This window comes from Neovison vison, chromosome 7 (genome assembly GCF_020171115.1).
Source record: "Neovison vison isolate M4711 chromosome 7, ASM_NN_V1, whole genome shotgun sequence".
Classification (NCBI taxonomy): Eukaryota; Metazoa; Chordata; class Mammalia; order Carnivora; family Mustelidae; genus Neogale; species Neogale vison.
Window position 1 is genome coordinate 200117239 of NC_058097.1, and position 22865 is coordinate 200140103.

A 22865-nucleotide genomic window follows, 5' to 3' on the forward strand; every position below is an offset into this window, starting at 1 on the left:
ATACAACAGCAGATAACAAATACATCTGTATCTTCAATAGAGAGAGGAACAATTGGAGGACAGGCTTCCACCCGGTTACGCAAGAGCCCAGGCTCCTTCCGTCTTGTGGCTCTGCCATCCCCTGGGCAGCCTTGGAGCTCCCTGGAGATCTGCACTGGGCCGGAAGTCTGGGATATAGGAAGTGAGGGAGATGGTTAGGACAGTTTTCAAAGACCACAGCTGGTAATGAGTAATAAAAAATAATGAAAAATGGGATGAGGAAATGACATTTAGGATAGAACCGAAAGAGAATTAGAGCATCGGGTGGGGGAAGGCGGAGAGGAACAAGGATCGGTAGGAAGACCCTCTGGTCCGAAAGTGTGGTTGAATTATAGGAAACAAGGAAAATCCCTGAGAGATGAGCTTGCGGAGTGAGGCACAGAACGGCTGAAAATGAGTGTGAAGAGGGGAGTGGAGACTGAGCACGCTTGGCCTTGTAAACAGCCAGACGAGGGTCAGTGGGGAGATGCTGCAGGGTTTAAGCTGGAGGAGGAGGAGCAGGTCTGCTCTGGGAAATGTCATCATGGCCGCAGCAGAGGGAGGGACTGGCGGAGGGAAGGGGGTGGCAGCTGGAGCAGGAAGAGTGGTCAGGAAGCTGATGCAGCATTCAGACGGAGATAAAAACAGCCTGGTCTGGTCTAGGGAGGGTGGACAGACACCCCGAAGGCAAGAGAGGGCCAGGAGGCGGTATTTGAGTAACCCGGGGAGAGAGAAAAAGGAGGAGCCAAGCAGCCCCAGGCTTCTGGGTGGAAGACAGAATTATTCTCTAAGATGGGGAATCCCAGAGACTGCTGGCTGAGAGGAAGCCTGAGTTCACTTTTTTAAATTATGAAATATTTGGTATGTATGAAATAATTGATGTCAGATATACATAAGCAATGGAGTGAAATAACAAACACCGGCTCGAAAAACAGAACAGTGACATCGCTGTTTCCCCATTTCCTCTTCGCAGCACATCTCCCTGACCCCCACAACCCTAATTTATATTATTTTTAAAGTCATTACCTCGCTATCATGTTTCTCATAAACTTGAGTGGCTGTTTTATTATAAAGATGCTTACCAAAATATTCCAGTGAAGAATTGAAAGGATTTTCTTTCTTTTTTTTAGAAAAGATTTTATTTATTTATTTGACAGACAGAGATCACAAGTAGGCAGAGAGGCAGGTAGAGAGAGGGGGGGGAGCAGGCTCTCCAAGGAGCAGAGAGTCCAACATGGGGCTCGATCCCAAGACCCTGGGATCATGACCTGAGCTGAAGGCAGAGGCTTTAACCCACTGAGCCACCCAGGCACCCCATGGATTTGCTTTTTCAGTATGAAGCTGACTGCATGCCCAATAAAGCTCCCAGGATTTAGATCCTGTTTCAACAACCGGCTCAGACTTTCTGCCCAGACCGCCTCTCCCGTTGCTCTTTGCCACATGTCCGCTACTGGTGCAATGTGCCCTGTGGGGTGGGTTTCACTGGGCATGGGAAGATGTGCTCTGTGCCTTCATTAAAGGGCTGCAATTTTTCTTCTCTAAGTTAAATGGCTAAATTGCATTCATTAAATTTCTCATCTCTAACCTGGCCTCTTGATGGATTGATCGATTGATTTTAAGAAGGCTCCATGCCCAGCTTGGAGCCCAGTGTGGGGGCCTGAACTCGAGACCCTGAGATCAAGACCTGAGCTGAGATCAAGAGTTAGATGCTTAAACCATTGAGCCACCCAGGTGCCCCTAACCTGGCCTTTTTAGAATAAATCTAATTTGCACACAATGTGTTATCTTTTCTATATATTATTAGATTCAGTTTACTATTGATTTGCTTGGGGGTTTTATGTCTATGTTCTGAAACTGCAGAATTTCTTATGTAGTCTTTATTGACTTTTTGGTATCAAGTATGGTACCCTGATGATGTGTGGAGGAAGGGCCCTTTTTTTTTCCTATATTCTGGAAAGATTTGTGTGAGATGCAATTATTTATTTTTGAACTGTAGTTAATCTTACTGGTGGAGCCATATAGGCCTGGAGTTTTCTTTATAAGATTTTGTCTAATGATTCAGTTTGTTTACGGTTATAGGACTAAGCAGGATTTCTATTTCCATCTGTTTTAGTTTCGGTGAATTATATTTTTCTATAGGGACTCTAAGCTGAGTTCAGAGCCCAATGTGGGGCTTAATGTCACAACAGTGAGATCATGACCTGAGCTGAAACCAAATCAGAGGCTTAACCAACTGAGCCACCCAGGCACTCCAGTATATGTTTCATATATAAAATATAAATATAAAAGTTGTCATAATGTTGTTTATGATATCCTCATATATTTATTTTCTAATACCCATAGTTATTAGCTCCCTTTTCATTCCTATTATTGTTATTTTGTGCCTTCTCTCTCTCTGTTTTTTTAAGTTTTACTTATTTATTTGACAGAGAGAGACACAGCGAGAGAGGGAACACAAGCAGGGGAGTAGGAGAGGGAGAAGCAGGCTTCCTGCTGATCCGAGGACACTGGGATCATGACCTGAGCCAAAGGCAGACGCTTAATGACTGAGCCACCCGCCACCCCTGTGCCTTCTCTTTTAAAAATTTCTCTGAATCAGTCTTGCCAGAGGTTTGTTGATCTTATGGGTATTATCAAAGAACCCAATTTTGACTTTTAAATTTTTCCTCTTTTATTAATTTCTGCTCTTTACTATTGTATTCCTTCAACTTTCATTAGGCATATTTTGGTTCTTTTTTAAAAAACTCTTTATTTTGAAATAATTTTAGGCTTACAAAAAATGCAAAAACAGTGCAAAGAGTTCCTGTATACCCTTCACCAAACCACTCTTAATGCTGACATCTAACACAACCACAGGACTGTTCTTGAAACTGGAAATGAACAACGCTACAATACTATTAGCTAATCTGTAAACCTTGTTTTAATTGTGCCAACTGTCCCATTAGTGTCTTTTTCTGGATCCACAATCCAATCCAGGATTCCAAATTGCATATCATTGGCACATTATTCATTGTTATGTAACAGTTATACTAAAACTTTGTAGCTTAAAACAACAAATATTTATTGTCTCATAGTTTCTGTGGGTCAGGAATTTCGGAGCTGCTTAGGTGGGCCATTCTTGGTCAGCATCTTTGATGATGTTGATTTCATGATGTCAGCCAGGACTGCCCTAGCCTGGAAATGAACCATTTCTCCAAAGAGCCCCGAATACGTTTATTGGAGAATGGAACTGAAGAACTACGATCTGGATATTGGCCGTGCTCACAGCTGCTGGAGGCCATTTTCTCTAGGCCTCGTCAGTGTGTAGAGTAGGAATATAGTTATGCCTGTATATATCTCTTTGTTTCTAGATCTATTCCTCTGTGTGTGTGTGTTTACATATATCTGTGCATGTGTTACATGTGTCATGTTATATATGTGTTTAACATACATACAGATCATGAGTTTATACTAATGCTTTTGATTCCAATCCAACACAACCTTTTCCTTATTCTAACAGTGAGAAATCCACAGGGTGTTACTTAATGCTTAATACAAGTATATACATTAGATAGTTTCAGAATTCTAACCCATACCGGTCTAAAAAACAAATACTGTAATTCAAGTATAATACCTGTGTTGTTCAGTACCTCTGTCTTTTGCTTTACAGTATGTGGTCAAAATACTGGTATCTAAAGTGACTTGGGGGAATTTTTTGTCTTCCCCACTCCTTTCAGTGTGGTTATGCTACTTATTTTTTTAAGATTTATTTATTTATTTGACTATTTATTTATTTATGTGACAGAGATCACAAGTAGGCAGAGAGGCAGGCAGGGGCAGGGGTGGGAAGCAGGCTCCCTGCTGAACAGAGAGTCTAATGTGGGGCTCGATCCCAGGACCCTTGGATCATAACCAGAGGCTTGACCCACTGAGCCACCCAGGCGCCCCATGTTACTTATTATTTATTTTTATTTATTTATTTTTTTTAAAAAGATTTTATTTATTTATTTGACAGACAGAGATCACAAGTAGGCAGAGAGGCAGGCAGAGAGAGAGGAAGGGAAGCAGGCCCCCTGCTGAGCAGAAAGCCAGACATGGGACTTGATCCCAGGACCCTGAGATCATGACCTGAGCCGAAGGCATCGGCTTAACCCACTGAGCCACCCAGGCGCCCCCCATGTTACTTATTTTTAATGCAGTGCTATTTATTTTCCTTTTTGGGCACCCCCCATAGTCCAGTTGGTTTTATTTATTTATTGTTTTGGGGGTAGGGAGACATTAACATGGGTCTAAGTGTCAGTACTATACAAAAACATACTCAGAGAGGGGTCATTCTTCCCTAATCCCGTCTATGCCATTTCCATTCCTGGCTTCTTTCTAACCTGTTCCCTCCTACTCCATAAAGGTAATAAATGTCATCAGTTCTGGTTTTATCTGTCTTGTTTTTTTTTCTTTTTTGCACAAATATCACATTTTTTGCACAAATGGATAGATACAGGTATATTTTCTTTTTTTTTTTTTAAAGGTTTTATTTATTTATTTGAGAGAGATCACAAGCAGGCAGAGAGGCAGGCAGAGAGAGAGGAGGAAGCAGGTTCCCTGCTGAGCAGAGAGCCCGATGTGGGGCTCGATCCCAAGACTCTGAGTTCATGACCTGAGCCGAAGGCAGCGGCTTAACCCACTGAGCCACCCAGGCGCCCCGATACAGGTATATTTTCTTATAACCCCTCCTTCTTGCATAAAGGATAACATCCTATATGCTGGAAATTACTCCCTTGTGGTTCATAGAGATTTTCTTCATTCTTTTTGTTTTAAAATTTTATTTATTTATTTATTTGTTTGCTTGTTTGTTTGAGAGAGCAGGGAGGGGCAGCGGGGGAGAGAGAGAGAGAATCTCAAACAGACTCCATGCTGAGCTCAGAGTATGATGCAGGGCTCGATCTCATGAGCCTGAGATCATGACGAGCTGAAAAATCAAGTTGGTCACTCAACCAAATGACTACTCAGGTGCCCACCTTTTTCCCCTTTTATAGCTGCATAGTACTCCATTGTCTGGATGTACCAAATCCCCTCACTTATCTCCCATGTATGACATAGTATGTAAAGTGTGTTTCAATTATTTGCAATGACAAACAATGCTTCAATAAATAACCTCATGCATATATATTTTCATATTGTTGGAGGTATACATCAGGGGAAATTCCTGGAAGTGACATTACTGGGCCACAAAGTAAGTACACACGTAGCTTTGTTAGATGTGCCAAATTTCCCTACAGAAGGGTCACACAGTTCCCGTTTCCACTGGCAACATGGGAAGGTCTGTTTCACCACAGCCTCACCAACAAAATATGTTGTCATATTGTTTACTTTTTACCAATCTGGTAGGTGTCTTGGTGTTGATTTAAGTTGATTTATTTGAGTTTGGAGATTTTTTCATACGTTTGAAAATGATTTTTATTTCTTTTATTCAGTGAATTTTCTGTTGCGATCTCTTCCCCATTTTTAAAAATCTGGGTTCTAGTCTTTTGCCTCACAATTTTTAATAGTTCTTTCTATACTATGGACATGGGTTGAAAAGTTTTCTCTTAATTTGTCTGGTGTCTTCCTTTGTTCAGAAACTTTTGTTTTCTAGTTTGTATACAATGTTCCTTTTGCTGGGATGTTTTATGTGGATCAAGGATTAGCATGAGATCATTTCAACCCAAGCAAAAGTCTCCTCTTCTGAAGGCTTTAAAATAAAGGACGTTTATTATTTCATACAATGAGAAGCCCGAGTAGGTGGTAAATGCCTCTGGTAATTAAATGGCTCAATGATGTCATCAGAGATCCAGGATTTTCTTATCTTTCTCCCCTGACATTCTCAGCGTTGATTTTTGTCTCCTGACCTGTCCTCTCAGGATCCCAAGATGGCCGTCACAGCTTCTTCATGTTTTCACCGGGCAAAGCTCTTTTCTTCACATGAGGTGGTAGAATTTATTAATCTTCTCTTTTACTATCTCTGGATTTTGAATCAGAGTTAGAAAAGTTGTCTCTACTCAGAGGGGAATAAGGAAATCACTCATATTTTCTTCTAGTACTCCAATGGTTTTATATTTGACATTTCGATTCCTGATATACCCGAATTCTTAGCTAGAGTGTAAAGAATGGGTCTTTTTTTTCTTCTTTGTCCAGAGAGCTAGTGGTGGTCCCACACCATTTATTATAAAGGCCACCTTTTCTCCGGTGGATTTGAGGTCCTGCCTGTGCCTCCTGTTCCGTACCGGATTTCCCCTGTACTGCGGTTAGATTTTCTCTTCTATTCTGCTGGTTTGTCTTTTCCTGTACCCCTACCACATTGTGTTACTTGCAGAGGCTTTATACTTGTATTAATGACTGCTAGGACTGGTCCTCTGTTTAGCAATCTATTGTCATGATAGCTATCTATCTCCTGTGTTCTAGCAACTTCTGTGGGCGCCTGGAATCTGGGTGCGGCCTCATTGAGGGCTCTGGCTCGCGGTCTCTCATGAGCTCATCTTAATGAGTTAACTTAATGAGTTAAGCAAGGCTGCGGTCAACTTGAGGCTCCGCGGAGGCCGAAGCTTAAGAAAGTCCCCTTCTAAGCTCCCTCACGCGGCTGTGGGCAGGCCTCAGCTCCTCCCAGCTGGAGACCAAGCCTGGAGGTTCTTCACTGCGTGGGCCTCTCCGTGGGACTGCTTACAGCTCGGCTTCCCTCAGAATAACTGATCCAAGAGAGAGGAAGTGAGAAAGGCCAAAGATGGAAACACTGTTTCCCTTAGGATTAACTGGTCCAAGAGAGAAAAAGCGAGAAAGGCCCAAGATGGAAAACTCAAGGGCGCCTGGGTGGCTCAGTGGGTTAAGCCGCTGCCTTCGGCTCAGGTCATGATCTCAGGGTCCTGGGATCGAGTCCCGCATCGGGCTCTCTGCTCAGCAGGGAGCCTGCTTCCCTCTCTCTCTCTCTCTGCCTGCCTTTCTGCCTACTTGTGATTTCTCTCTGTCAAATAAATAAATAAAATCTTTAAAAAAAAAAAAAAAAGAAAACTCAAGTTTTTGTTAACTAGGAACTGGGAATGAGAAGACAAGCCACAGGCTGCCATTGTGCCAGATAAAATCAGTTCCTTCCGGTAGAACCATGGAGCTCTTCCTCCTTATGGAACCCCTGTCTTACCCTGTGGGATTTAGGGGTGGGGAGAGCAGCCATTATCACCAGTAAAGCCTCTGCTCTGTAAGCTGGTGGGGGAGGGGGACAGCAGCCTGAGGTCCTCTGGACTTTTCCTTCTGGCACGCAACACCTGTCCTAGGAGACGGCTGGGGTGTGAAGCCTGGGGATCCAGTATTTTAGGCCTGTCATGCCTGGAGTAGAGCTTCTTCCCTGCAAGTGTGGGTTGTGTCGGGGGAGAAGATGCTTGGTCCTTTTTTTGGCACCTTCCTGGACTAGAGAGAGTTTCCGTGACAAGGGGGTGACACCATTGAGCGTTTGCCCCTCCTGGAGTGAAAATACTCACTCTATACTGGGAAATAGGGATTGGAATGGGAGGGGGGGGGCCCTGTTTTCTCGGCTGCACAGCCCCAGAAGACAGCTTTTGGAAGACAGAAGGGGCAGGGGATGGAAAGAGAAAGGAGTGCGTTGTGGCCCAAATGCCACAAGTTCTCACTGTTCTTACTGAGATTTTCCTTAATGAATTCTTCTACGTTTGTTGGATATGCCTGTCGGATAACTTCCAGACACTGAATAGCTGAGTTGTCAAAATTATTTTTTCCCTGTTAAATGGTTGTTTCGTTGGGGAGAGAGTTTACTGCACTCCTCACTCTGACATTTTGGAAATGAACCTTAAGATGGAAACATATTTCTTTGTCCACGGTTTTCCTCTGGTCATTTCTTACTTATTATACATGTGCTCTACCGCCCTTTTATTTTCTTTATTTTAAAGATTTTATTTATTTATTTGACAGAGAGAGAGATCACAAGTAGGCAGAGAGGCAGGCAGAGAGAGAGGAGGAAGCAGGCTCCCCACCAAGCAGAGAGCCCGATGTGGGGCTCGATCCCAGGACCCTGGGATCATGACCTGAGCCAAAGGCAGAGGCTTTAACCCACTGAGCCACCCAGGTGCCCCTACGACCCTTTTCTTAAACAAGTGAGCTGGTACTTTTTTCTATTTTCTAATTTTTCTGAAAATCCAAGTCCAATTTTTATTCTTCAATCCACTCATCTTTGTTTTTGTTTTTATTTTTAATTGTTTCCCCATTTGTACTTTCTTTGGGTTTACTTTGTGGCCCTTTCTCTAACTTCGAGCTGGGAATTTAAATTAATTTCTTTTCATTCTTTCATTTTAATGGTGAAAGTGTTTAGTGCAGCAAACTTCCCTCTGATTGTTGCTTTCAACAGATTTCACAGAATCCAACAGGGAGGATTCTCATTCTCATTATTTTTTAGAAATTGGTATTGCAGTTTGCTTTTGGTTTTGCCTTTATTAATCATTTCTTATTTTATTATGTGCTCAGACAATATTGTTTATAATATTTCTATGTTATTGAACTTACCGATGATTTCTTTGTGACCTGAAATGTGATATGTTCTTTTTTGGGGGGGGTACTTTTCGTTGGACTTGTGGTTGTTTTTTTCGGTGAGGGGAGATCTTGTCAGTTGATGTGTATTTTATTTTCTGATTTTTTGTGTGTTTGTATTATGGATTAGTAGGTTCCATTCCCAACATGGGGCTTGAACTCCCAACCCTGAGATCAGTGAGCATGCTCTACTGACTGAGTCAGACAAGCGCCTCTACATTTCTTTCTTCATTTTTTTTTTAAAGATTTTATTTATTTATTTGACAGACAGATCACAAGTAGGCAGAGAGGCAGGCAGAGAGAGAGAGGGAGGTGGGCTCCCCGCTGAGCAGAGAGCCCGATGCCAGGCCTGATCCCAGGATCCTGAGATCATGACCTGAGCTGAAGGCAGAGGCTTAACTCACTGAGCCACCCAGGCAACCCCCCCCCGTTTTTTTAAAAATAATAGCTCCATACAGATCTGCTAATAATCTTCTTTTTCATTTTTGTGGTGTTGGAGGTTTTACAAGATTCCTAGTTCAATAGCATACTCATCTCAATAGAGCAAAGTCTATGGTCTAGTGGATTTTCATTTATTTGTTGGGTGGGGAGAGGGATTTGTGGCCTCCAATATTTTGCAGGCCAATCTTTGTGGCCTCCAATATTCTCTTTTGTCTTGTAAGACCCTAAATCCCACCCCCCTTTTCTAACCTCCTTCGCTACTCAACTGCTCAAGGATGCCTCTTGCTTGAAATTGGTTGAGTTGCGTTGTGCTCGAGTATTTAATCAATTTATTGGAAAGTGTTCTGGGTATGTTTTTCTGCATTTAGTGCAATGTTCTATATTGTCCACTAGGTCAAATTCATTATTTCTTCCTATCTTTTATGCCTTTGGTAATTTTTTTGCCTGCACGGGCTGTCAAATCTTTTTTTTTTCTTTTTTTATGTGCCATCAAATCTGCAATTATGATTTGTCTGTTTTTCCTTGTGGTTTTATCCATTTATATGTATATATAATGTATCTATATACAAGTTTACTTATTTTTTAAAAAGATTTTATTTATTTGACAGAGAGAAAGAAATCACAAGTAGGCATAGAGGCAGACAGAGAGAGAGGGAGCAGGCTTCCTGCTGAGCAGAGAGCCCATCCAATGCGCATCTCGATCCCAGGACCCTGAGACCCTGAGATCGTGACCTGAGCTGAAGGCAGAGGCTTAACCCACTGAGCTACCCAGGCGCCCTAAGTTTACCTATTTTTATTGCTTTATTGCTATTTATTTTCCCTTGTGGTTCTATATACATACATATATATATATACATATCTTTTGAAAAAAGATTTTATTTATTTATTTGACAGAGAGAGATCACAAATAGGCAGAGAGGCAGGCAGATGGTGGGGGGAAGCAGACTCTCCGCTGAGCAGAGAGCTTGATGCAGGGCTCAATCCCAGGACCCTGTGATCATGACCTGAGCTGAAGGCAGAGGCTTAACCCACTGAGCCACCCAGGCACCCCAATATAGTTACATATTTTTATTGCTTATGGACTTTACTTTTTTTTTTTAAGATTTTATTTATTGATTAGAGAGAGAGAGAGAGAGAGGACAAGCAGCAGGAGGAGCAGAGGGAGGAGCAGACTCCTTGCTGACTGGGGAGCCAATTGCCGGACTTGATCCTGGCACTCCAAGATCATGACCTGAGCTGAAGGTAGACACTTAACCGACTGAGCCACCCAGGTGCCCCATGGACTTTATTTTTAAGAATAAATAAATTCTAGGGGCGCCTGGGTGGCTCAGTGGGTTAAGCCGCTGCCTTCAGCTCAGGTCATGATCTCAGTGTTCTGGGATCGAGCCCCGCATCGGGCTCTCGGCTCAGCAGGGAGCCTGCTTCCCCCCTCTCTCTCTGACTGCCTCTCTGCCTACTTGTGATCTCTCTCTCTGTCAAATAAATAAATAAATAATCTAAAAAAAAAAAAAAAAAAGACATGTATAAAAAAAAAAAAAAAAAAAAAAAGAATAAATAAATTCTAAATTGCTATATATTTTAGAAATCATTACCGAAGCACCCTCTTTCTGCCTGGTAATGCTTTTAACCTGGACTTTGTTAATAGCTATACTAATGTAGCTATTTCAACTTTCTTTTAGTATTTGCCTAATTCTTTTCTCTATCCTTATACTTCCAAATTCTTTATATCCTTCTTCTTTTTTTTTTTTTTTCCTTTTGAAAGAGCACGAGCAATGTGGGGCAGGACAGATGGAGAGAGAGAGAATCCCAAGCAGGCTCTATGCCTGGCAAGGAGCCTGACACGGGGCTCGATCTCATGACCCTGAGATCACAGCCTGAGCCGAAATCAAGAGTCAGCCGCCCAACCGACTGAGCCACCGAGGTACCCCCATATCCTTGTGTTTCATGTGTATTTTTATAGATAGCACGCAGTGCTAATATACAATTTTATAAATAGGAAATTTGGTAGCACAGCATAAATTATGCTGTAATATATATAGTGGGTAGAATAGCGGCCTCTCAAAGATGTCTCCCTCCCAATTCCTGGAAACTGGGAATCTGACCTCAGAGCAAAAGGTACTCTGGAGATGTGATTAAGTCTGGGATCTGGAGATGGAGAGATTATCGTGGATTATCTAGGTGAGCTCAATGTCATCATCAGGGTCCTTAAAAGTGGAAGTGGGGTCCGAGTTCGAGATTTGAAGACATGGGGCTGATCTCTGTGAAGACAGAGGGTGAGGCCATGAACCAAGGAATGCAGGCCAGGTCCACATGGAACCTCCAGAACCTGCAATAGAATAGATTCATATAAAAGATAGTAAATTTGTTCTATTTCTGGCAATTTGTCACAGCAGCAAATAGAGATCTGATATGACAATAAGCAATTCCCAAATCTTAGTGGCTTTCAAAAACAAAAGTTTATCTCTTGTTCACAATCCATGCCCTTTACAGCTTGGCTCAGGATCCGTTCCATGCCTTCTTTATTCCGGATTCCAGGCTAGAGAGGCTGTCCAGTGCAGCTGGAAAAGAGGAAGGGTAGAACCATCTTGGGGCTCTGACAGCTTTTGCTCAGATACGGCATAAACCGTTTCTACTCAAATTCCAGCAACTGAAGCAAGCCACCCGGTAAGTATAAAAGGGGGTAAGGGAGTAGAATTGTCCCAGAGAAAGGACACCTGTCTTATTGGGAGGAACTAGCATGCATAAAGGCCCTGGGGCAAGGAGTGGGGGACAGAGTTCAGAGAAGAACTAAAGAAGCTGGTCTGGCTGGAGGGTGGGGGAGGGTCAGCGCCAGGGCCACGGTCAGAGGAGCAAGACCAGAGGGTGCAGGACCTGGTAAGCCATCAGTTCATCCCGGGAATGTGAGCAGAGGGCTACACAGTAGGCTCTGAGTCAGGGCTGGAAGCTTGGGGACAGACAAAGCTGACCAGGTCCCTGATCAAAGGTATTGACGTACTGGGAGGTAACAAGGAAACAAGATGTGATCATATCTAAGTACCATGGTTAAGGAGGTTGTATTTTATTAAGAGATCATGACCAGAGCTAAGGCAGATGCTTAACCGACTGAGCCACCCAGGCACCCCTGAAAGGACTATTTTTCAAAGATCACTGCAGCTCTAGGGAGGGCCAAGAGCACAAGAAGGCAGAGAGTACTCAGCAGACCGCGGGGGTCATCAGGCAGGAGTTGATGGCCAGGGAGGCAACTGGGGGGAGGTGGGCATGAACTAGGGAGTGATTTTTGAGTGAGAATCCACAAGATGTAGTGATGAACTGGATGTCAGGGATGCAAAAGAAAGTAAAAATACTTTCAAATTCTCACCCAAGTGGCGCCTGGGTGGCTCAGTGGGTTAAAAGCCTCTGCCTTTGGTGCAAGTCACGATCCCAGTGTTCTGGGATCGAGCCCCGCATCGGGCTCTGTGCTCAGCGTGGAGCCTGCTTCCTCCTCTCTCTCTGCCTACTTGTGATCTCTATCTGTCAAAAAAAAAAAAAAAAAAAAAGAAAATCCAAATTCTCACCAGCAAGGGGAAGGAAGCAGCAGCATGACGAAATCTCACCCCAGAGCAAACCTACTGTATGCTTCTATTTACGTAAAGTTAAAAACAGGCAAAACTAACTGATGAGGTTAGAGTCCAGAACAGTGACTGGCCTTTGGGGAGCATGGGGGATGGCGGCGGTGGATAGAGACTGGGCAGGGCACGTGGGGCCCCCGGCTACACAGGTGGGTTCTGAAAATTCATCATGGAACTCATTTCCGTTCTGTGTACTTTTCTATGTGGTTGACGCAGGGCAATAAAAAATGTACTGAGGAACGACCCCTAATTTTGTTGTTACTATGTTGCTTTTGAACAACTGCTGGTAAGTGGTCGGGGAAAGGAGGAAGGGATGGTTCCTGGGGGCAGATTGTGAGGTGCCTAGAGAAAATCAGCAGAGAGGGCTGAGAGGCAGCGAGAGGTATGAATGTGGACATGAGGGAGTGTAGGGCTGGGAAGAGCCTCTGTGGCCTCTGGAAAGATCTAAAGCCAGTGGAATAGACAAGACAATTCAGGTAGCAAATCCAGGAGCATGGGCCGAGAAGGGTGTCCAGAACCAGGCCTGGAAGTTTGGCTGCCCTCTGCCTCCACGATTGTGTTCCATGGTAACCCCCCGAACATGCCCACTCAGGGCTCATCTCCAGCTCCTCCATCCTCCAGTCACCCCCACCCCAGCTCCTGCCCCCCCCCCCCCGCCCCCTGGGCCTCCTACACACCCAGTCTGGGCATCCCCAGCCCTGAGACTCTGGTTTTTTCTTCTAGAGTGATCTACCCTTGGCTGCTTCTCTCCTCTTATATATATATATTTTTTTTTAAATTATGGGATTTTTAAAAAAAAATATTTATTTATTTATTTATTTGACAGAGAGAGAGAGAGACCACAAGTAGGCAGAGAGGCAGGCAGAGAGAGAGAGAGGAAGGGAAGCAGTCTCCCTGCTGAGCAGAGAGCCCGATGCGGGACTCGATCCCAGGACCCTGAGATCATGACCTGAGCCAAAGGCAGCGGCTTAACCCACTGAGCCACCCAGGCGCCCTCTCCTCTCTTATTTTTGTCTCTCTCTTGGGCTCCTTGAGACCCTTGAATGGGAGAACCCCTACCTTTGAAATCCCACAGTTTATTAACAACAGTCGATCACGGAACATCATCAAAAATGAAAGCCGTGTTCCCTGAAAGACAACAGTAAGAAGCAAAATGATGAGCTCTAGTTCGGGAGAAAATATTTACAAATCACTTATCTGACAAAAGCTTGCACTGAGAATATGTAAAGAATGCTCCAGACTTGACGATAAGAAAACAGACATCCAGTTAACAAACAGGCAACAGATCTCAAGAAACACTTGACCAGAGAAGATGCACAGACGCAAAATGTACGCATGTCCCAGGGCTGCCACATAGCAAAGCACCATGAGCGGGAGGGCTTCAGGGAAAAAGCTACTATCTCCGCGTTGGAGGCCAGAAGCCCAAAATCAAGGTGTTAGTGGCTCCATGCTCTCTCTCTGGTGGGTGCAAGCAAACTGTGGTGTTCCCTGTATGGCAGTCACAACGTTCCGGCGTCTGCCTCTGCTGTACATGGCTGTCTTCGGTCTGGGGATCTTATCTGAAACTGAGAGAGAGAGAGAGAGAGAGGGCGTGAGCACTGGACAAGGGGCAGAGGGAGAGAGAGAATCTCCATCAGACTCCCCACTGAGCCTGGAGCCCCGGAGGGCTCAATTTCTGTGACCTTGATGAGATCATGACCTGAGCCAAAACCAGGAGTCAGATATTCCACCAACTGAGCCATCCAGGGCCCCCTTTCCCCTCCTCCCCATGCGTCTGTCTTCACCTGGTGTTCTCCTCTCTGTGTCTGTCTCCGAGGCTCTTCCCTTCTAAGGTCACCAGTCATACTAGACTAGGACTTACCCTTATCAAGTCTGATCTCATCTTTACCTGATTACATCTGCAGAGACCCTGTTTCCAAATAACATCACATTCACAGGAAATGGAGGAGGGAGGGCTAACATCTCTTGGTGGGGAAGAGGGCAACAATATACTCCACAATTGAAAATAAGCACAAGATGTTCGGTATCATTAGCCGTTAGGGAAGTGCAAATTAAACCCACACGACTAAGGAAACCACATAAGTAAGTATGGTTAGACCCAGAAATGCGTGACACATTATACAAAGAATTCCAGTAAAGATTATTATTTTTTTAAAGATTTTTTTCTTTAAAGATTTTATTTATTTTTGTGTTCTCTCTCTCTGACAAATACATAAAATCTTTTTTTTAAAGATTTTATTTATTTATTTGACATACAGAGGTCACAAGTAGGCAGAGAAGCAGGCACAGAGAGAGGAGGAAGCAGGCTCCCTGCCGAGCAGAAAGCCCCAGAACCCTGGGATCCTGACCTGAGCCGAAGGCAGAGGCTTTAACCCACTGAGCCCCCCTTGTGCCCCCATAAAATCTTTTAAAAAACAAAACATGGTCATACAAAGGAACGAACCTTTGATACATGCAGCAACCTGGGCAGATGAAACGCAGAGTGAAAAAGCCAGCCTGCAAGGTCACATCCAGTATGATTCTAATTGTGTAATGTTCCTACGGTGGTGACACAGGAATGGTTGCTGGAGGCGGGTGGGGCGGAGGGTGTGCCTCTGAAGGACTGGTAAGAGAGCTCCTCTGGGTGATGGAATTGTTCATATCCTGCTTGGGGTTGTAGATACACCAGTCCAAGCGTGTGATAACATTTATAGAACCAGACACCATGCAAGTAAATAAATGAGTGCTTGTCAAAACTAATGAAATCTGGATGAGGTGCACAGTTTTGTTATACCAGTGTCAATTTCCTGGTTCTCAGTGTTTTCTGGTTAGGTAAGATGTTAGCATTGGGGGAAGCTGGGCAAAGAGGACACAAAACTTTTCCATACTTTTCCTTTTTTTTTAAAGAGGCATGGGAGTGGGGGAGGGGCAGAGAGAGAGAGAGAGGAAGAGAATCGTAAGCAGGCATCCCGTTCAGTGCAGAGCCCTGTGTGGGACTCGATCTTATGACCCTGAGATTACCACCGGAGCCGAAATCAAGAGTTGGACGCTTAACTGACTGAGCCACCCAAGCGCCCCTCCATACTTTTCAGGCAACACCTATGTGAGTCGAAAATCCTTTCAAAATGAAAAACGAAAAGTTCTCTCCAGTGTGGAGCGTGGAACCCAAGGCTGGCACTGAAGGGATTGGGCCTGAAACCCACCTGAGGCTTCTTTGTACCTACCTGCTGAGGGTGGGGGGCTGAACACACAGTTGGTCTGAGGGATTCCTTCCTTCCTTCATTCATTCGTTCATTCGTTCTGAACACCTTCTCTGTGTCAGGCTTTGTCCGGAAACAGCGCTAGACCAGACGGCCAGGCTCCGTGGCTTAGGCTTCCGCGTGGGGCCTAGGTCAGACCGCCAGGTTGAAATGTGGCCCTCCCCTCACTAGCTGCGTGGCCAGCAGTGAGTTACGTAACCTCCCAGGGACCATCCAAACTCTGGGGTTTAGCTGTTGTCCTTCTGATTTGTAAAACGAGGCTATTAACCATATTCACATCATGGGTGGTCGTGACAAACATGGGAACTGATTCAGTTATAGGCTCTTTAGTGACATGTTTAGGGGACTTGCTATGGAGACCGTGGAGGTCACAGCTTCCTTTCTGGGGAGGCCAACATTAAATACACAAGGAGAAACAGACATGGAACCCCCCCACACACAAGCAGGGCAGTCTGATGGGACCCGGTAGGTGGAGAGAGGCTCAGCAGCCTCAGGGAGCGTGGGAGGTGGCCCCAAGGAGAGGACTCAGACCAGAGACACAAAGAAAGGAGAGATACAGAGATACAGAAACTCAGGAACCCAGAGATTCTAAGGCACGCAGAAACTGAGAGATGTCCAGAGATCCAGAGTGACCAAGAGATACAGAGATGCATATAGAGACCCAGACACTGAGAGAGATCCAGAGATCCAGAGACACCTGGAGAGATTCAGTGACTCCATGAAACCCCAAGACACGGAGACACCAAGAGACCCCAAAATACCCAGATACCCAGAAACGCAGAGAGATTGAGAGACACAGAGATCAAGAGATTAATGGATTCAGAAACCGACAGAGACGAAGGGATGCAGAACAGGAGGGAGAGTCCCTAGGAATGAAAAGTCACACCGGCAGCCAGGGTCAAAGCCTGAGACTGGAAGCAAAGTCGAGACAGCTGCTGAGCGTCCAACAGTGAACCGTGGCACTGTGGCAACTGAGGTCCGCGGACCTGGCCTCCACACCTGCCACATTCCTTCCCTCCTTCACTCAAACGTCGGCAGGTTGAGGCCCCAATGAGCCTCAGTTTCGCATCTGAAAAATGTCAGCAAGAGCTCGGCCTTTTGGCTAAGATCAAGTGAGAACCACAAAACCGACCTCACAGCGGCAGACGTCTTGGTCATGTGACTTGAGCCCACTTCTGTTGTCACCACTGGTGGGATTTGGAGCATAAATGGTTCAACTTCTTTGTGGCCTCCATTTTTATTGAATACATATTTTATTTTATTTAAAGATTAATTTATTTGAGAGAGAATGAGAGCAAGAGAGATCGGAGAGGGAGAGTGAGAGGGAGAAGCAGGCTCCCCACGGAGCAGGGAGCCAGATGTGGGGACTCAGTCCCAGGACCCCGAGATCATGACCTGAGCAGAAGGCACATGCTCAACCGACTGAGCCACCCAGGTGACCGTAAATACGTATTTTATTTTATTTTTTTAAAGATTTTATTTATTTATTTGACAGAGAGAGATCACAGTAGGCAGAGAGGCAGGCAGAGAGAGGGGGGAAGGGAAGCAGGCCCCCTGCTGAGCAGAGAGCCCCATGCGGGACTCGATCTCAGGACCCTGAGATCATGACCTGGCGGCTTAACCCACTGGGCCACCCAGGCGCCCAATATGTATTTTAAAAGTCATCCGTTAGCACCTCTCACTCAGGGTGGCTACCATCAACAAAACAGAAAATAGCAATGTTGGCCACAATGCGAAGTTAGAACCCTCGGCCTCCATTTGCACGACTGCAAAATGGTGCCGTGGCTGTGGAAAACAGCTTGACGCTTCCTCAAAGAATTACATGTAGAATTACCACCTGATCCTTCTCAGTGTACACCTCAAAGAATGAACAGCCAGGTCTCAAGATATTCGTACACTTACGCTCATGGCTGCCTTATTCACCAGAGCCAGGTGGGGGAAACAGCCTATGTGCCCATGGGTGAATGAACTGATAAGCAAACTGTGGTCTATCCGCGGAGCGGAATATTACTCAGCCTTAAAAAGGAAGGAAATCCTGACATATGCCAGGGTGCGGATGAACCCTGAAGACATGCTAAGTGAAATAAGCTGGTCACAAAAAGACAACTCCCGTGTGATTCTCCTTGTAGGAGGCCCCTAGAGTAGCTGAATTCACAGACACAGAAGGCAGCATGGTGGTTACCCTGCACTGGGGGAGGGGAAGGGGGATGATTGTTTGATAGGTGTAGACACCCACTTTTGCAAGATGAAGCGTTCTGGAGATAGATGATGGTCATACTGTTTGCAAAACAGTATGAATGTACTTAAATCTACTCAAAAATGGCTAAGATACTAAATTGTATGTGATGTGTATTTGACCACAATAAAAAAAATTGGGGAAAAAAGTGTCACTTGTCAAATGTACAAAGTAATAAAGGTGCTGACTGTCCCATAGGATTGTAAAGAGAGTAAATGACGCAGTGAGGGCGGAAAGGCTTAAGGTGTGCACGGGGATGGGGGCGGGGTTGGGGTGGGTTGGGGTGGGGTGGGGTGGGGTGGGGTGGGAGGGGCTTGGTGGTCTTTGGCAAAGGCCTCTTGTCCTACCTTGGAGCCACTGCCTAGGCTCCCCCTGCCGTTCAGGGATCTTGGAAGGGGGATGTGGACTCTGGGAATTCTCATGCCAAGACACTCTCCTCTCTGGCTCCTAGGTTTTGAGGTTCCTGGATCTGAAACAAACACAGCCCCGGCCAGCAACCCAGCCCCAAGGCACAATCAGTGATTGGTGCCCAGGCCTCGTTTCCGGCCCGCCCCTTGGCTCCACCTTTATGAAGAGGTGGGGAGGGGGCGGTTTTGCCATTCTGGTCCTGGGGTCCCACTGTCCTGCCTTTACCCCTCTTGCAGGTGATGAACCCTTGGAGAAGCTCTTACCTTGGGAGGCCGCAGCTGGGAGGCGAACGTGGAGACCGAGTTCACTCCAGGCGGAGGTGGATGGTGATGGCCCAAAGACCCACCCCCTCCCCAGGAAGGGGTCTGATTGGTGGAGGGCTTCGGGGGCGGAGCAGCGCCAGGGGGTATATAAATGCCGGCTGGGGGGCCGGAGTCATGCTGTAGGTGATCCCCTAGCTCAGGTAAGGCTGTTTGGAGAAGGGTGGGCTGCTTGTGGGAGCCTAGGTGGAGGTCCCCAGGTTGGCCACAGGGTGGTGCGTGGCAACTTCTGAGCCCCGGAGTTGGCGCCTCTCCCCGTAGCGTGAAAATTTTGAGGTGACCCCCACTTCACATGACTCTAAATGCAATTATTGGTCTAATCACATTCCCCCCTCTGGGCCTCACTTTCCTCTCCGTGAAGAAGGGGGTTGGTGGTCCTTCCAAGTATGCTGCTTTGGTGAGGGGGGAGTTGGGGGGCCAGAGGAGCAATTAAACTCCTGGGCTTTGAGGGTCAGGCAGGCCGCATATTTAAGTGGCCATGAGACTTCCGCTCTTCACTTCCATGTTTGTGAGATGGGTATTGACCTAGACCCACCTACCGGGAGGAAGAATGCTCTTAAAGAATTTAGCACAGCTCCAGGCACTTAGGAAGCCCTCCACGAGCCCTGTTGCTGCTGGGCTTCCTCCCTGGTCCGGCCTGGGGTACCGGGATGGAGTGGGGTGGGGGGTGCTGCTGCTGCTGCGGGCTCCAGGGGCTCTGCTGCTTTTCGGGCCTCCTCACCCCACACAGAGGCCAGTTTCTGTCTGCTCCTGGCACCGCCCCGCCCCCCACCCCAAGTCTCCACGCCCATCTCCCCACCTCCTGGAGGTCCTCTGTCAGGCCAGCCTCATCAAACCCCTGGATTTGTGGGGGGCGAGGAGGGTAGGTGCTAAATCCGGAGGCTGCTTTCTCTGCAGGCCGTCCTGCCCTGCCCCACCTGCTCCCACCCGCCGTGAGATGAGCGACACTCAAGACTTGGCCACTTTGCCCGAGGTTGCCACCCAGGTGAAGCTGGGGGGCTGGAGCCGTCCAGGTGGGGGGAGTGGGTCTGTCCATCAGCGCCCGCACCAGGAGCTCCAGGCCTTTCTCAACCTGCTGGGTGAGTTCACTTGGGGGCCGGCATGGAAGGGGCTGTGGGGCCTGGCACTGACATCAGGATGAGAGGTAGGATCTCCCTTGCCCACGCTTGCCTCTGAAATCTCTGTCCCTTCCCTTTGCAGGTGACCCCAGTGTGGCAAGGGGAAGGGAGGGGTCCTGGCAGAATGTGGGTTCAGCCGAGGCTTGGGCTTTGGAACCCTGAAGCCGCTCTTGTCTTATGGGGGCCGATGGTAACCCCAGTCCGCCGTCTCTCTTCTCTACCGCAGAGCACAGCTTCCTCCAGGAATTCCTATCCAAAGATCCCTGTTTCCAGATTTCAGATAAGGTGAGGTGACACCGTGGGAGTAGAGCCCCCCCCCACTCCCCTGTTCCTCCCTGTAACCTCTCCCCCTTTCTGGATCTGCAGTACCTTCTGGCCATGGTGCTGGTCTACTTCCGGCGCGCCAACCTGAAGCTTCACGAGTACACCCACAGCAACCTGTTCCTGGCTCTGTGAGTGGCCAGGGTGGTCAGTGGAGACGCTAGCTGGGGGTTGTGGGATGCGGGGCAGGGGGGACCCACAGGCTTATGGCCTCTGCTCGCTGCCCGCCAGGTTTCTCGCCAATGACATGGAGGAGGACGTGGAGGACCCCAAATGCGTGATTTTTCTGTGGGCCCTGGGAAAAGACTGGCATCTCCGGGTGGCGGATTTCCTGCATCAAAGGGATAAGCTGTGGGCCCGGATGGGCTTCCGGGCCATGGTGAGCCGCGAGATCTGTGAGGAGGTGAGGCCCCACCATCGTTCTGGGGTGGGGGGCACAAGGCTGGACCTCCCCCCCATTTACTACGGACTCTACTCACGCCAGGTCATGGCCAAGGAGCCGTCCCACTGGGCCTGGACTCGAGAGCGGCACCCCCAGCACGGTGGGGCTCAGAGGGGTCCAAAGGCCCAGGTCCTCCTTCCTGGGCCCCCCAGCCCCTCGCCACCTCCCTGTTCCCTCCATGGCCAGCCCCCTTCCCACAGCCAGTGCTGCCACCAGCCCCACCCGGTGCCTGTCTTATCCAAGTGCCCTTCCCCAAACCCTGAGTGGCATTGCCCTCCCCTCCAAGCTTGCCTCTCAGTGGCTGAAGACCCCTTGGCGGGCGGCTTCCTCATCATCCCGCCCCCCCAACTGCAGCTGGAGCCGGGCACCTACACTCTCCACAGTGAGTTGGGGACAGCAGCTGAGGCTGGCCTTGGGAGCCTAGGAGGCAGGTGTGGGGCCTGATAAAATGGGAAGAAGGGACACAGGACCTGGGGTCCAGCAGGCTTGGGCCCCTGTCCCAGCCCTGCCACCTCTTAGCTGTGTGCATGCGGTAAGTTTCTTCTCTGATGAGCCTCTTCGTCCTTTCTCCGCAGTCCTCCCGAAGCCTCCACCGTGCCCTGGGTGCTGACACTCGCTGGGTGAAGAGTAGCCCACCTGCTCGCCCGCTGACCCAAGGCCCACTAGCTGTGGGCCCCCCACCCCAGCCTTCTGTCCTATTGACGTCAGGCTGGCTGAGCTGCCCAGGCCCCCCGTCACCTCCTCTCGGATGTACCCACTCTGACCCCGGCCCCTCTAATAAACTCGTGTCCATAGGGCACCGACTGTGCTTAGGCCCTGGCCTGGCTCCTTGACCCAGGGCAGGGGTGGGGAGGGAGTGGGAAGAGAAGGGGGTCTGCCAACGTTAAGCGCCAGTGATGCAGACTCACGAGTACAGGCTCTGATAACAATTCCCTTTCCAGTGACGACCAGTCAGTCACCCAACCTCGCTTTCCCTTCTATAACATCACCTGTGCATGTTGTCTGTGAGGTTGAATGACAAGAGGTATTCTTTTTTTAAAGATTTTATTTGTCAGAGAGAGAGAGAGCACAAGTCAGCAGAGTGGTAGGCAGAGGGAGAGGGAGAAGCAGGCTTCCCACCGAGCGAGGAGTCCCATGTGGGGTTTGATCCCAGAATCCTGGGATCATGACCTGAGCTGAAGGCAGATGTTTAAGCGACTGGGCCATCCAGGCGCCCCTGTTGTGAGGTTTGAGCAGAGTAATCCTAGAAGTGTTTAGAAGTGTCTCAAGAACAGAGCTCAGAGGCAAGCCCTGGGTGTCACCAGTAGAGTGAATGGCTGCCTGGGGAAAGTCTGGAGGGGAGGGTGTGTTTGGGGGAGCTGCTGGTCTGAAGCTGGTGAAATCCACCAGGGTCAGACAAGGGGATCTGCACACCATTTCCCTGCACACCGAGTGGCTCCCAGGAAGCATGGAAATGAGAAAGCTGGGGGGTTGCAGGCATTAAAAGCTAAGACATGGGCTACCAAGTCCTTTTCATTTGTTTTTCAGAGAGGTAATATATTCATGTGTACATTTTACATTTTAAAAAACATTTTATTTATTTATTTGACACACACACACAGAGAAATCACAAGTAGTCAGAGAGGCAGGCAGAGAGAGAGAGGGAAGCAGGCTCTCCGATGAGCAGAGAGCCCGATGCAGGACTCGATCCCAGGACCCTGAGATCATGACCTGAGCTGAAGGCAGAGGCTTAACCCACTGAGCCACCCAGGCGCCCTAGATTTTAAATTTTGAACTAAGAGTTACCTCCTATCCCCGGTTCCCCTTCCAGAGAAAGAGCATAAGCAGACCTAACCAAACGTAGTATGATTAAAAAATAAATAAAAAATGTATGGATTCGGTCCTTGTCTCCCGTCCCTGGTTCCTGGCCCAGAGTTACTAAAATCCTTACAATGTTCTGAGTCACAGAAGTGAATTTTGTTACTCACCGTGAGCCCCTTTGAACCACACCTGAGTTCATGTTAATGAAGTGACTCCATGTGGGACCCCTCCTTACCCCAGAGAAACCAATCAGGAGCAGGAACTTTCAGCTTCCCCACCTCCTGCAGGGAGGAGAGGGGGTCAGGAAATCGGAGCAGTTCTGGATGGGTGGACACAGAGGTGCTGGGTTGGTGGGCTGCCTAGAGAGGGCACA

At 47.5% G+C, this 22865-nt stretch overlaps 1 protein-coding gene and 1 long non-coding RNA gene across 3 annotated transcripts; one reads left to right on the forward strand and one right to left on the reverse strand.

Annotated features, from left to right (window-relative positions):
* Window positions 1–11522: 11522 nt before the first annotated feature.
* Window positions 11523–18788, reverse strand: LOC122913100. Its single transcript, XR_006385700.1, has 4 exons — window positions 18755–18788; window positions 18431–18552; window positions 13668–13736; window positions 11523–11558 (listed from the first exon to the last, which is right to left on the reverse strand). It is a non-coding gene; the product is annotated as an uncharacterized LOC122913100 (long non-coding RNA).
* Window positions 11540–21504, forward strand: SPDYC (speedy/RINGO cell cycle regulator family member C). 2 transcript variants are annotated; one of them, XM_044259641.1, is made up of 8 exons: window positions 11540–11664; window positions 18728–18810; window positions 19709–19890; window positions 20156–20214; window positions 20296–20381; window positions 20482–20653; window positions 20735–21074; window positions 21268–21504. In XM_044259641.1, the coding sequence occupies exons 2-8, from the start codon at window positions 18731–18733 to the stop codon at window positions 21300–21302; spliced, it is 954 nt and encodes a 317-aa protein (XP_044115576.1). In that variant the 5' UTR covers window positions 11540–11664; window positions 18728–18730; the 3' UTR covers window positions 21303–21504. The 2 variants fall into 2 exon arrangements, with proteins under 2 accessions (XP_044115576.1, XP_044115575.1); XM_044259640.1 differs by lacking the exon at window positions 11540–11664 and having other exon boundaries at window positions 18733–19890.
* Window positions 21505–22865: the final 1361 nt, after the last annotated feature.

Excerpts from the sequence above, each read along its gene's own strand:
- SPDYC (XM_044259640.1), top strand. The coding sequence starts at position 19,362 with ATGCTCTTAAAGAATTTAGCACAGCTCCAGGCACTTAGGAAGCCCTCC. Across the intron at positions 20,215-20,295 it reads GTTTCCAGATTTCAGATAAG|TACCTTCTGGCCATGGTGCT; the intron begins GTGAGGTGACAC and ends CTGGATCTGCAG. Across the intron at positions 20,654-20,734 it reads GCCGCGAGATCTGTGAGGAG|GTCATGGCCAAGGAGCCGTC; the intron begins GTGAGGCCCCAC and ends TACTCACGCCAG.